This window comes from Hippopotamus amphibius, chromosome 8 (assembly GCF_030028045.1).
Source record: "Hippopotamus amphibius kiboko isolate mHipAmp2 chromosome 8, mHipAmp2.hap2, whole genome shotgun sequence".
NCBI lineage: Eukaryota > Metazoa > Chordata > Mammalia > Artiodactyla > Hippopotamidae > Hippopotamus > Hippopotamus amphibius.
Window position 1 is genome coordinate 75,411,197 of NC_080193.1, and position 15,506 is coordinate 75,426,702.

Genomic DNA, 15,506 nt, shown 5'->3' on the forward strand with positions numbered 1-15,506 from the left:
TTCTCATCCTTCCTCTGCCTCTGCCCCCACCCCTGGCTGCAGCCTGTAACCTTAGGCAGCTCCCTTAGCTGGCCTCGAAGCATCCGTTGCTTGTTTATCAGGGGCCCCATCCTGTTATTCCAGCCTAAAGTAACCCACCCGTATTTGAGTTGCATTTACCGTTTTCAAAGTTTTCCTGTGAACCGGATCTCACCTGCCCGACACCACAAAATGCCTAAGTGTTCCCATTTCACAGGCAGAGAAGTGAACACTCAGAGCTTAAGCCACTTGCCTCAACCACACAGCTGGGTTCAAATCCAAGTCTTGTAGCTCTTACTCTACTGATGTCATGGGGACAAGGGAGGGATGCCTGGAACCAGCAAGGGAAGGAAAACTAGACCCTCCTTGCCCTGCATCATGCCACAGCAGAGCTCTCCTCTCTTCCCTCCAGCTGGGCAGAGAGGATGCGCTGGGCCCGGAGCCTGAGGTCTGGCCAGGACTTGCCTCCATGATCTGTGTGCCCGAATAAGAATAGAAACCTGTCCTTTCCAAGCTTTGAGCAGCTCTCTGCATTGCAAGAGGAGGACACTAGGATTTCTGTCTGAGTTCCTTTGTTCTAAGAAGACACTCCAATGGCCCTTCTAATAATGAAATATAAAGTCTAAGATGGAGACATTTGAAACCTGAGCCTCCCAAAAGGAAAAGAGGTTAGCCATGAGATAGACAGGTCTCAACGAAGAAGCAAGAAGGACAACGGAGAGAGTATTACAACATCTGGCAGCGATCAGAGCCCCTGTGGGCAGAGGGAAAGGCACCTGAGAGAAAGTTCCAGAGGCAGAACTGCTCTGGGGCCAGGTGTCGAGGTACAGGAGGTTGGAGCAGAGGTCCTGAGGAGGGACAGGATAAGTGGCTTCAGAACATCTGAACCTGATCCTGTTTACGCCTGAGCCACCGGCGTCCCTCTGCAACATGCACCTCCAAGCCCGACTGAAACAACAGTGCGCCACTGCACACTCACTCCCAGGAGAAGGAGCCACTATTGTACCCTCTCCCTCCCCACACACCGACGCTTACAGACAACAATAAAGGAAACTCTGCTGGTCACAGAATAACGCAAAAAAACCCAAGGCAAGGAGAAGGACACTTACAGCTGAGACGCTAAGGAAACAGAAATAGTAGTATTAATACCTATTGAACTGGTCCATTCTGGGATCAGTTCTAGATTTTTTTTTTCTTTTTCTTTTTCTCTCTCTCTCTTTTTTTTTTTTTTTCTTTATTAAATACGATCTTAGTCCTAAGGGATCTACAAGTTTTATAACATAATTTTTTAATGATATTTTTTATCCTTTTTTTTTTTTTTTGCCTTTTTATATACTTCTATATCTAGCTAAGTTTTTGGTAGTATGGACAATATATCTCTCATACTTTCCTTTCATCCCTATCCTTTATACATTTCTATTCTTTTCTTTTTATTTGCATATTTCCAACCACAGTACGCTCTTCTGTTCCCCTTTCTTCCAGCCATTTTAAGTTTATTTTATCTTAACATACTTATAACCAACACTATCGGTCTGCTCAGACTCCTTGCTCTATTCTCCAGATGACGCACTGCCTTGGTATTTAATATTAGGCTTTTGTCTTTATCTTAGTTCTTAGTACAGTTGTCTAATTACATTCTGAGAATCTCCATTCTCTCTGGTGGTACTCTGGCTCTTTTCTATATTTGATCCTAGCTTACAAAATCTCCCTGGATTAATGTTTGTATGTGTAAGGTGTTATTTGTTTGTTTGTTTGCTTTTGCTTTTGTCTCTGATTTGTTCTGTTTCAGTTGTCAATTTCTGTTGGGTTTCTCTTTGAATATCTGATAGCACACTGGGGTTCTGTCAGGTCTTTCTATAGCCTTATGTCCTAACAGATTCAGTAATTGTGTGTCTTATACATGTATGTGTTTCCTAGACTTAATATTCGTTTAATCCAATACTTGGACATTAGTCTGAGGCTTGGACAGTCTTCTATAAACACCTCTATCACCAGGACAAGCAACCCCAAAAGTTTGGACAACCATGAGGAAACAAACAAACACCATGCAGGCAAAGGAGCAGGAAAAAAACCCACAAGACCAAATAAATGAGGAGGAAATAGGAAAAATGCCTGAAAAAGAATTTAGAGTAATGATAGTAAAAATGATACAAAATCTCAAGAACAAAATAGAGAAAGTACAAGAAACAGTTCATAAGAACTCAGAAAAACAAACAGCAATGGGTAACAAAATAACGGAAATTAAAAATACTCTAGATGCTATAACCAGCAGAATGACTGAGGCAGAAGAACGAATAAGTGAGTTGGAAGATAGAATGGGGGAAATAACTGCCACAGAGCAGGAAAAAGAAAAAAGAATAAAAAGATTAGAAGACAGTCTCAGAGACCTCAGTGATAACATTAAGCATACCAACATTCGAATTATAGGCATCCCAGAAGAAGAAGAAAACAAGAAAGGGTCTGAGAAAATATTTCAAGAGGTCATAGTGGAAAACTTCCCCAACATGGGAAAGGAAATAATTCACCAAGTCCAAGAAGCACAGAGAGTCCCACACAGAATAAACCCAAGGAGAAATACACCAAGACACATATTAATCAAACTAACGACAATTAAACACAAAGAAAAAATATTAAAAGCAGCAAGAGAAAAGCAACAAACAACATATAAGGGAAAACCCATCAGGATAACAGCTGACCTTTCTACAGAAACTCTGCAGGCCAGAAGGGAATGGCAGGATATACTGAAAGTCCTGAAAGAGAGAAACCTATAGCCAAGAATACTCTACCCAGCAAGAATCTCATTCAGATTTGAGGGAGAAATCAAAAGCTTTCCAGACAAGCAAAAGTTAAGAGAACTCAGCACCACCAAACCAGCCTTACAACAAGTGCTAAAGGAACTTCTCTAAGTAGGAAACACAAGAAAAGGAAAACACCTACAAATACAAACTCAAAACAATTAAGAAAATGGTAATTGGAACACACATGTCAATAATCACTTTAAATGTCAATGGACTAAATGCTCCAACCAAAAGACACAGACTGGCTGAATGGATACAAAAACAAGACCCTCCTATATGCTGCCTACAAGAAACCCACTTCAGACCAAGGGATACATATAGACTGAAAGGAAAGGGATGGAAAAAGATATTCCATGCAAATGGAAGTCAAAAGAAAGCTGGAGTAGCAATACTCATATCAGACAAATTAGACTTTAAAGTAAAGACTATTACAAGAGACAAGGAAGGACACACATAATGATCAAGGGATCCATTCAAGAAGAACATATCACAATGGTAAATATCTATGCCCCCAATATAGGAGCACCTCAATACATAAGGCAAATGCTAACAGCTATAAAAGGGGACATCGACAGGAACACAATAATAGTGGGAGACTTGAACACCCCACTTACATCAATGGACAGATCATCCAAACAGAAGATAAATAAGGACACACAAGCTTTAAATGACACATTAGACCATCTCGACTTAATTGATATTTATAGGACATTCCATCCAAAAACGACAGACTACACTTTCTTCTCAAGTGCACATGGAACATTTTCCAGGATAGATCACATCTTGGGTCACAAATCAAACCTCAGCAAATTCAAGAAAATTGAAATCATATCAAGCATCTTCTCAGACCACAACGCCATGAGACTAGATATCAATTACAGGAAAAAAACTGCAAAAAATACAAACACATGGAGGCTAAACAATTCACTCTTAAACAACCAAGGAATCACTACAGAAATCAAAGAGGAAATCAAAAAATATCTAGAAACAAATGACAACGAAAACACAACAACCCAAAACCTATGGGATGCAGCAAAAGCAGTTCTAAGAGGGAAGTTTATAGCAATACAGTCCTACCTTAAGAAACAAGAAAATTATCGAATAAACAACCTAACCTTACACCTAAAACAACTAGAGAAAGAAGAACAAAGAAACCCCAAAGTGAGCAGAAAGAAAGAAATCATAAAGATCAGAGCAGAAATAAATGGAAAAGAAAGGAAAGAAACCATAAGAAAAATAAATAAAACTAAAAGCTGGTTCTTTGAGAAGATTAACAACATTGATAACCATTAGCCAGACTCATCAAGAAAAAAAGGGAGAAGATGCAAATCAACAGAATTAGAAATGAAAAAGGAGAAGTCACAACGGACACCTCAGAAATACAAAACATCATGAGAGACTACTACAAGCAACTCTATGCCAATCAATTGGATAACCTGGAAGAAATGGATACATTCTTAGAAAAATACAATCTTCCAAGACTGAACCAGGAAGAAATAGAAACCATGAACAGACCAATCACAAGTACGGAAATTGAGGCAGTGATTAAAAATCTCCCAACACACAAAAGCCCAGGACCAGATGGGTTCACGGGCGAATTCTATCAAACATTTCGAGAAAAGTTAACACCTATCCTTCTCAAACTCTTCCAAAATATTGCAGAAGGAGGAACACTCCCAAACTCATTCTACGAGGCTACCATCACCCTGATACCAAAACCAGGCAAAGATGTCACAAAAAAAGAAAACTACAGACCAATATCACTGATGAATATAGATGCAAAAATCCTCAACAAAATACTAGCTAATAGACTCCAACAGCACATTAAAAAAATCATACACCATGATCAAGTGGGGTTTATCCCTGTGGATGCAAGGATTCTTCAATATACGCAAATCAATCAACGTGATACATCATATCAACAAATTGAAGGATAAAAACCATATGATCATTTCAATAGATGCAGAAAAAGCTGTTGACAAAGTTCAACATCCATTTATGATAAAAGCTCTCCAGAAAATGGGCATAGAAGGAAATTACCTCAACATAATAAAAGCCATATATGAAAAACCAAAAGCCAACATCGTTCTCAATGGGGAAAAACTGGAAGAATTCCCTCTAAGAACAGGAACAAGACAAGGGTGTCCACTCTCACCACTATTATTCAACATAGTTTTGGAAGTTTTAGCCACAGCAATCAGAGAAGAAAAAGAAATCAAAGGAATCCAAATTGGAAAAGAAGAAGTCAAATTGTCACTCTGTGCAGATGACATGATATTATATATAGAAAACGCTAAAGACTCTACCAGAAAGCTGCTAGCACTAATTGAAGAGTTTAGTAAAGTAGCAGGATACAAAATTAATGCACAGAAATCTCTTGCATTCCTATACACTAACAATGGAAGAGCAGAAAGAGAAATTAAGGAAACTCTCCCATTCACCATTGCAACAAAAAGAATCAAATACCTAGGAATAAACCTGCCTAAGGAGGCAAAAGATCTGTATGCAGAAAACTTTAAGACATTGATGAAAGAAATCAAAGACGACACAAACAGATGGAGGGACATACCATGTTCCTGGATTGGAAGAATCAACATCATGAAAATGTCTATACTACCCAAAGCAATTTACAGATTCAATGCAATCCCCATCAAATTACCAATGGCATTTTTCACAGAACTAGAGCAAGAAATCTTATGATTTGTATGGAAACACAAAAGACCCCGAATAGCCAAAGCAATCTTGAGAAGGAAAAATGGAGTTGGTGGAATCAGGCTTCCTGACTTCAAACTATACTACAAGGCCATAGTGATCAAGACAGTATGGTACTGGCACAAAAATAGAAAGGAAGATCAATGGAATAGAATAGAGAACTCAGAAGTAAGCCCAAACACATATGGGCACCTTATCTTTGACAAAGGAGGCACGAGTATACAATGGAAAAAAGACAGCCTCTTCAATAAGTGGTGCTGGGAAAATTGGACAGCAACATGTAAAAGAATGAAATTAGAACACTTCCTAACACCATACACAAAAATAAACTCCAAATGGATTAAAGACCTACATGTAAGGCCAGACACTATCAAACTCCTAGAGGAAAACATAGGCAGAACACTCTATGACATCCATCAAAGCAAGACCCTTTTTGACCCACCTCCTAGAATCATGGAAATAAAATCAAGAATAAACAAATGGGACCTCATGAAACTTAAAAGCTTTGCACAGTGAAAGAAACCATAAACAAGACTAAAAGGCAACCCTCAGAATGGGAGAAAATAATTGCCTATGAAACAACGGACAAAGGATTAACCTCCAAAATATACAAGCAGCTCATGCAGCTTAATACCAAAAAAGCAAATAAACCAATCCACAAATGGGCAGAAGACCTAAATAGACATTTCTCCAAAGAAGACATACAGATGGCCAACACACACAGGAAAAGATGCTCAACATCACTAATCATCAGAGAAATGCAAGTCAAAGCCACAATGAGGTATCACCTCACACCAGTCAGAATGGCCATCATCACAAAATCTGGAAACAACAAATGTTGGAGAGGGTGTGGAGAAAAGGGAACTCTCCTGCACTGTTGGTGGGACTGTAAGTTGGTACAGCCACTATGGAAAACAATTTGGAGGTTCCTTAAAAAACTACAAATAGAACTACCATATGATCCAGTAATCCCACTACTGGGCATATACCCAAAGAAAACCATAATCCCAAAAGAAACTTGTACCATAATGTTTATTGCAGCGCTATTTACAATAGCCAGGACATGGAAGCAACCTAAATGTCCATCAACAAATGAATGGATACAGAAGATGTGGCATATATATACAATGGAATATTACTCAACTATAAAAAGGGATGAGATGGAGCTATATGTAATGAGGTGGATAGAACTACAATCTGTCATACAGAGTGAAGTAAGTCAGAAAGAGAAGGACAAATATTGTATGCTAACTCACATATACGGAATCTAAAAATGGTACTGATGAACTCAGTGACAAGAACAAGGACACAGATACAGAGAATGGACTGGAGAACTCGAGGTATGGGAGGGGGCGGGGGGTGAAGGGGAAACTGAGACGAAGCGAGAGAGTAGCACAGACATATATATACTACCAATTGTAAAATAGTCAGTGGGAAGTTATCGTATAACAAAGGGAGTCCAACTCAAGGATGGAAGATGCCTTAGAGGACTGGGGCAGGGAGGGTGGGGGGGGACTCGAGGTGGGGGGAGTCAAGGAAGGGAGGGAATACGGGGATATGTGTATAAAAACAGATGATTGAACCTGGTGTACCCCCCAAAAAAAAAAAGAGAGAGAGTTCTGAGACTTCCCTGATGGCACAGTGGTTAAGAATCCACCTGCCAATGCAGGGGACACGGGTTTAAGCCCTGCTCCAGGATGATCCCTCATGCTGCAAAGCAACTAAGCCCATGCGCCACAGCTACTGAGCATGCACTCTAGAGCCCGTGAGCCACAACTATTGAGCCCATGTGCCACAACTACTGAAGCCTGAGCACCTAGACCCCATGCTCAGCAATGAGAAGCCACCTCAATGGGAAGCCCACATACCACAACGAAGAGTAGCCCCCTGCTCGCCGCAACTAGAGAAAGCCTGTGCACATCAACAAAGACACAATGCAGCCAATAAATAAATAAATAAATAAATTTTTTAAAAAAAGAGAATTCTGGTGTGAGTGATCTGAAGCCTTTCAAAGCTGTACCTATTAAAACAGGGCTTCCTAGGTGGTGAAGTGGTAAAGAATCTGCCTGCCAATGCAGGGGACACAGGATCAAGCCCTGCCCTGGGAAGATTCCACACATCACAGAGCAACTAAGCCCGTGCACCACAACTATTGAGCCTGTGCTCTAGAGCCCGTAAGCCACAACTACTGAGCCCATGTGCCGCAACTATTGAAGCCCATGCACCTAGGACCCATGGTCCACAACAAGAGAAGCCACCACAATGAGAAGCCCACGCACCACAACGAAGAGCAGCCCCTGCTCGCAGCAACTAGAGAAAGCCCATGTGCAGCAACAAAGACCCAACACAGCCAATAAATTAATTAAATTAATTAATTAAAAAGCTGTACCTATTAAAACAAAAACAAAAAAAGTTCAAAAAAAACTTACAAGTTTTTCTTTTCCGAATAGCTCTGGGCCCTCTTCCCCATACATCAAGAGGGCATCTAAAGACACTAGCCTTTAGGTCAGAGGTCAACACACTTTTTCTATAAAGAGTCAGATAGTAGGGACTTCCCTGATGGTGCAGTCGTTAACAATCCACCTGCCAATGCAGGGGACATGGGTTTGATCCCTGGCCCGGAAAGACAGAAAGATCTCACATGCCGCGGAGCAACTAAGTCCGTGTGGAACAACTAAGCCTGTGTGCCCTAGATCATGTGCACCACAACTGCTGAACCTTCGTGCTGCAACTACTGAAGCCCGTGTGCCTAGAGCAAAGAGTAGCCCCCACGCACCACAACTAGAGAAAGCCCGCACACAGCAATGAAGACCCAATGCAGCCAGAAATTTAAAAACAACAACACTAAAGAGATAGTAAATATGCAGGCTTAGCAGACCACACACATCTGTCACATATTCCTTGTTGTTGCTGATTATAACAACCCTTGAAATATGTAAAAACCATTCTTAGCTCTGAGCAGTATAATACCAGGCCACTGAGCAGATTCAGTCCACTGGCTCTCGTGTGTTGACCCCTAGTTTAAGACCCAGGGAAAAAGCAACGCACCGAGGTGGGAGAATGGGTTTTGACCTGGACTAGCCTCTTAGCTCTGTGTCCTCTTGGTCCACCCTCACCTGTTTCCTCAACAGGTAAGTATAGAATTTGGCCTGGAAACGTCTAAGTCTCAGTCTATGATTCTGCGACTGTCCCCAGATTACCTCCCTAAAGCTATTTCCTGCTGCGGCCACACATGACCCTTGTTTGCATTCCAAGCCTCAGCAGCATTCAAAACCTCAGCCTGGCGTTCCCTCTTCAGGCAGCCCTCCCCAGACCAATGGCACAAGGGAAGACAGACCATGTGAGAACCACGTCTGCCCAGGAAGAAAGATGGCAATCCAAAAGAAAGAAAACCACTCACCTGAGACAGGATCCCCACTTTCTTGCAGTTGATCCCCCCAATGAAGACCATGTTGGGCATGACTGGTCTGGGATACTCAAACACAAAGTCATATCTTAATAGCCAAATGGAGCCCTCCCGATATAAGGCGGGTAGGTACACCTCTCTCTTGAGGACGTCTCGTGCGAGGTCTTCGTACTTAGAATACAGCAAGTAAAGTAGCAAATTCTCCAAGTAATTAATGAGGAAGTTGGCCACCCTTTGGGGGAAAGTCATCCGGTCTACGAACTGACTGTAGTACCTGGGAACGTAGGACACGGGGCTTGGGGTCCTGGTGAACGTGTGCTCCAGGGTACACGGGAAGCCCCTGAAGAGGTACACGGAGGGCAGGCCCAGGTACTCGGCCAGGATCACCCCGCAGGGTAAGGCTGGGTCTGTGAAAAGGGCATCGAACTTGCCCTCCTGGAGGAAGCTCAGGGTGTTGGAGTCTGTCAGGAGGCTCTGGCAGTTGATGAAGTACATGCCAATGACGATCATGTTATTCCTGTACTCCAGCAGAGCCGCGTTCACCAGCCATCTCTCAGAAAAGTGATGATTTCCGAAAGAGCGGTAACGGCTCTGCAGCTCCTCCTGGTCGTAGGGCACCGGATGGATCTTCCTTGTGTAGTGTTTGGATTCTTTTAGTAGCAAATTGATTTCCGGCACCACCACCACGATCTCATGCCCTCTCTCGCTGAGACGCTCAACTATGTCCTTCATGCTGAGCCAGTGGCTTCCGTCCTGAGGGACCACCAGCAGCTTGTCACCCATGGCCATGCTCCAAAGTGCTAAGAAAAAAGCCCCCGGAGAAACCCTCCAAAACGCATGGAGCAGGCAAGCCATGCCAGACAGCGTGCAAGCAGCACCAAGAGTAAAGAGTTCACACGCTCCAAACCGCAGAGCTTCTGGCAATGTTCCCTCAACTAATCTGTACTCTTTACAGACCCAGCCCGCCTCTCCTTGCCCTGAATTGCCCTGTTACATGAACGAACCTAAATTAATATTTAACCATTTTTAAACACACAGCTAACTTACAACAACCAGACCCCTTATAAGCTTTTAGGTTTATTTTTGTGTACCTCCCCACCAACCTGTCTGGCCCTCTCCCTCTGGGGGACAACTTGGAGGGTCCCGGGAGGCCGGCTGCAGTCCTCTACCCTGAGCCCCTCAGATTCTGCTGCACCCGTGACAATGTCCGTGGACAAATACCTTTCAGTGCTTCTCCACTTGTCAGCTTTTCTGAGGGCCAAAAGGAAGGTTAAGAGATGCCAGTTTCACGATTCGAAACAACACGGTGGAGCCAGTCGCTCCAGATCCTAGTTACCTGGTTACCACAGCAATGGCTGGATTTAAACAGGGATGCAGGAAGCCATGGGGTGCAGAGGGGTCTAATTTACCTTCCCAAACCCCTTTTCCTGGTCTAACCATTGTTACTGGGTGTTCTGTGTTATATCAGAAGACAAAAAACAATCCCAATGGATATGTGCTCTAAGACCACAGTGCCCACTTTGACTGTGGTGAAGAACAGGAATTCTGAGCCTGTCCCTTCTGAGCAGGTCAACCCCACCGCCACTGCTCTGCCCCTGAATTGCCACATCTGTCACATAAGGTTGCATCTAGAATTAGTGAGTTAATCCGCTAATCCACAATTGTGAGTGCCAAGGCAGGTCCCTCTGAGGGCTTCCTCTGGCTCTGATTAGGCAGCCAGGTTCTGTGTGTATAAACCGAGGTTCACCCTGCTGGGCAAAAAGTAGCTCCCCAAAGTTCTCAAGGGGTGAAAGCTCCAGCCCTGCACTGTGATTGCAAGAAGGATAGGAGGAGTAAAAGGGGCAGAAGAGGAGATGAAAAAATTTTAAAGAGGATGAAATGTAGAATTATAAAACCATGGGAAAGCATCAGGTGACGGGGATTTAATGGTAGTGACTCGACCAGCCAGCATTTGAAACAAAAAAGTGGCTCTGACATCAGGACTCCAGACATTGCAGAACACTTTCTTGGCTTAGAAAACAACTTCCCGTTGGCTTAGGGAATTTCCCATTCTTGAGGACCCGGGTAAAAAAGACCACACACTAGGTGGCCTAAACCACAGAAATTTATTCCACAGTTCTGGAGGCTGGATGTCTGAGATCAAGGCATGGGCAGGGTGGAGTCCTTTCAGAGGCTCTTGGGAATAATCTGCTTCAGGCTCCCTCCTAGCTTCTGATGGTTTGCTGGCAATCTTTGCCATTACTTGGCATATACAGGCACTGCCCGCCTCTCCTCCTTTTGGTTTACCCTTTTCCCCGTGTGTGTGCCTGTGTCCACATTACCCCTTTTTAGAAGGGCACCAGACATATTAGGTCAGGTTCCTCTCCCCAATGATCATATTTGAACTAACAACCTTATTTCCAAATTTAACCTCTATAACACTCACCCATTATCTCCTGCAATACAAACTCCAGAATGCAGATCTGACCAGCCTTCTCAGGTGAGAAACTGAGGCTTGATGCCTATAGAAAGGACATATTTTTGGTAACTCCTGCAGCTTCGGAAGGAAAAATAGAATTGGCTATGTCTAGATCAGCTGTTCTCAGAATTTTCAGCCTCAGGGCTCCTTTACACTCTTAACGATGATTGAAGAGCCCCAAAACGTTTGTTTGTGTGGGTTGTATCTACCCAAATGAGCTGTTTTATTTTTTTTCAGATCTTTATTTGAGTATAATTGCTTTACAATGTTGTGTTAGTTTCTACTGTGCACCAAATGAATCAGCTATATGTATACATACATCCCTATATCCCCTCCCTCTTGAGCCTCCCTCGCACCCTCCCGATCCCACCCCTCTAGGTTGTCATAATGAGCTCTTTTAGAGATTAAAACTGTCACATTTAGAAAAATACTTCCTCATTAATAGATTTAAGATAACAAGAATAAACCCATTACAAGTCCACATAAATAATATATTTTTTTTAAATAGCTGTATTTCTCAAAACAAATAAAAAAAATAGGAGTGACATTGTTTCACATGTTTTGCAAATGACAGTTTATAGGCTCATAGTGTCACTGACCAGCTTCCTCTCCGAAAAGAGCACACATTCTTTAAATGTTCTGTTTCATGTGCGCAAGTCTCTGCAGGAGCTAGCATGTGGTGTGCGCCCAGGAGCGGGAGTCAGAAAGCCAGGGGCTGGCTTCTAGCCCTGCCACCCATCAGCCGGGTATGATCTGGTTCCTGCTTTCAGGTTGCTCAACTCTCCCTGAGACCCAGGGAGATCACGTTGGCCCTGCCTGTTTAATCTCAATGCCAAGGGAGGTCCAAGAGGGTGGTGGATGTGGGAGAAAGGCTGTGGTTCCTAGCAGGGCTGGATCAGACTCGCCCAGAGCTAGTCACGCACCACTGAACTGGCACGCGAGGTCCTGTCCTAACCCTGGTCTGTGGGCTCAGGAAGCATATTGGGACTCGGGAAAGGAGAAGAAGCCTGAGGAATAGCATGCGAGGAGCCACTGTAAGCACAAGGCTGGCCCCAGGAATGCAGCCAAGATGCAAATTCACTGCAGCCTCTCAGGGAGAAGGGCACTAGCCAGGTTTCCCTCTCACAGTGATCAGAGTCAGGAGAGGGGGAGCATCCTGGTCTGAGTCCATCTAGACAGCAGGAAGACCCCCAGATGGTCCAAAGGGGAGCACAGTGCAGATCCACCCTCCGGGGCAGGCAGCTGAACAGGTTCTTTCTGAGAACAATACTACTAGAGGGAGAAAGGCTGAAGGCAGTGAGTGTGTGGAGGTGGGAGAAGCAGATGTGCTACACACCTCAGGCTCCTCAGCCTAGGCCCCACTGTGCAGAGGACCTGGCCTGGGCCCTTCCTAGCAGAGCCTGGCTCTGGGCTTTGAGTTGCTGGACAGGAGGCTTGGCGGTGGGGTCTGTTCTTATTTCCAGCAGGCCCGAGGGGACATACATGGGAGACAGGAGATGAAGGAAAGGATCTAACACCACTTTGCAAAACATCACCAGAGATGCCTTGCAAACTAAGAAGGAAGCATTTAAAAGACATTTCTCTTTTTCCTTACAAGGTTTGACTGTTTCTAAGAATGGGCTGTGTGTGTGTGTGTATGTACACAAGACAATAGGAAGAAGAATCTAGAGTGTCTGCCAGTCACAATGGGGGAGTGGGGAGACCCTCAGGGTGAGCCACCCTGCAGGGCCAGGCCTGCCCTGGGTGGTGCTGTGGGACCTGAGGTGTCCTGGGGCATCCCTGAATGTCCAGGGGAAAGCTGACCTCTTCTCAGGGACTCCCACAGACCCAGTCACTGAGCTTGGGACGTGTATCAGTGGGGAGAAGGGGGCAGATCCTGGGATGGAACCTGAGATTTCCCCAAATTAAATGAAGGACTCCCAAATTTTGAGTAGAGGGGAGATGTAAGGGTGTGTGGGGGGGGAGTCGTGTCATGATAGGAGCAGGGGGATGTTTAGAAAGGTTGACCCTTGAATTATCTAAACCCTAGGACTAATGGGGCTTGGACCTACAATATCTAAAAGGCCCTGCAAAATGTTTGAGATCTGAACAAACACATTTACTAAATCCAGAATTTAAAAACAGCAAATTAATAAAAAAAAAATCTTTAAAATAGCTATACAAATATAGCCTCAGGTCAGTTGGTCCACTACAGTTCAGCTCACCAAATGACACTGACAGTATATGGGGGTATGTGGGATATGGGGTCAGTTTAATCCATTTGATAGGCTGTGGGGTGAGGGCTCCTGAAGGCAGAGTGCTCCGAGCCCAGGTCTTGGTGGAGGTCCAAAATGGTCACGTCTGAATCACACATGGATGGGACAGGGCAGCTCAGGGAAGCATGGCTTGCCCAGCCTGACATCTCTGGCGGGCGCGTGTCCTACCTTAGGGGCTGTGTCTGTGCCTTCTCAGGAGGGGTTGCATCAACATGGGTGGTGGTCCCAGGAGCCAGGGCAATGGGGAGAGGCACAGGCCACTCAGCAGCCTACTCAGAAGAGAACAGAATAGGACTTCCACGTGCCTGCATTTACTAGAATAGGAAGACCTCAAAGACACGGGCAAAAGGGGACGAACATGCCTGTGTTTCAGGATTAAATGCCTCATGCTATTTGGGTTTGGGCTGCTCTGCTTGGCACAGTCTCCCCCCAACTCCTCCTAAGATCACTCCTCCTCCTGCAAGGCCTCCTAGTGTCAGTTCTCTTCATACCCTTTACTTTTCAGGTACATTTCATCATTTGTAATGGATCAACGTCCGCCTCCGCATTGGACGGCAAGCTTCCAGCTGGCAGTCGTGTTCATTTGTTTGTGCCATGTCCCCAGCACTTAGCCAGGCACAGAGAAGGTTCTCAATAGATATCTGTTCAATGAAGGACCCTTTACGATAAATAACCAAAGAGCCAACTGCAAGTTATTCGGTAGCACCACAAAACCAGCAAATGTCATGTCCACTGAGGGATTAGAGGCCATGAGATGTGAGTCAAGCTCACCCTGGGGAAATTTCACTGCATACAACCTCCCCAAAGGTCACAGGCAGGGCACTTCCCAAGAGTTTCCAGTCTCCACAGGGAGGCAGTCAAGGGGGACCTTGGCCTCTAAAAGCACAAGGTCTGGGTTCAATATACATGAATGTTCATAGCAGCATTAGTCATAATTGCCAAAAAGCGAAAACAGCCCAAATGTCCATCAGCTGATGAACAGATGAATCGATATGTATACCCATACAGTGGAATATTATTCAGCCATAAAAAGGGGTGAAGTGCCAATATATTCTACAGAACGAATGAACCTTGAAAAGTACATGAAAGAAGCCGGTCACAAAGAACCATGAGTTGTATGATTCCATTCTTGTGAAATATCTAGAAGAGGCAAATCCATAGAGACAAAAAGTAGATTCGTGGTTGCCGGGGGATGGGGAGGAGGGGAAGTGACTGCCAAGGGGCATGGGGTGTCCTTTTGGAGTGAGGAAGTGACCTGGAATTAGACAGCGATGATAATTACAGATATCTTCCAGTATACTAAAGACCATTGATGGTACATTTTTAAAAGAGTGAACTTTACGAAATGTGAATTACATCTCAATTAAAAAAAAAAAAATGACTGGGTTGGAATCTTGCCTTCCCCACTTACCAGAGCTGTGACCATGTGCAACTCACTCAGCCTCTCTGTGCCTCAGTTTCATTATCTGCAAAATGGGCTAATAACAATACCAACCTATGTTGGCTTTTGTTATATTTAATTTCTAAACTCTCCCTAAGGGGCTCTATCCACCTGAGGGTTAAATAATTCACAGGAGTTTCCCCACAAAGGGAGAATATTGACATCTGATCATGTTGTTTCAAAAACAGCCTGATTATAGTTAATGTTGATATTGTGAAGGTTGGAAAGGAAAAGGGATGGAGGAGACAGTAAAGGAGAAAAGTGTACAGAGGGATTTTGTGACATCTGGAGTCAAACCTATGTATCTATCTGCTGGGTCATCTTGCTCCTTCAGATCTGTGTAAGACTGAGTCCAACACCCGTTCAACATTCTGTTGAGAATCCCAGGCTCTTCCCAAGCAGAGGGTTATCTCCTGAC

General features: G+C 44.1%; 1 protein-coding gene across 1 annotated transcript in view; it reads right to left on the reverse strand.

Annotated features, from left to right (window-relative positions):
- LOC130858127 (UDP-glucuronosyltransferase 1-6-like) overlaps positions 1–9,851 on the reverse strand; it is a 97,768-nt gene extending 87,917 nt beyond the window's left edge. Inside the window, exon 1 of the mRNA XM_057744017.1 lies at positions 8,929–9,851. Within this exon, the coding sequence (XP_057600000.1) occupies positions 8,929–9,789 (861 nt within the window). The 5' untranslated portion in view covers positions 9,790–9,851. The remainder of the gene's footprint in view (positions 1–8,928) is intronic.
- Between the last annotated feature and the right edge of the window lie 5,655 nt (positions 9,852–15,506).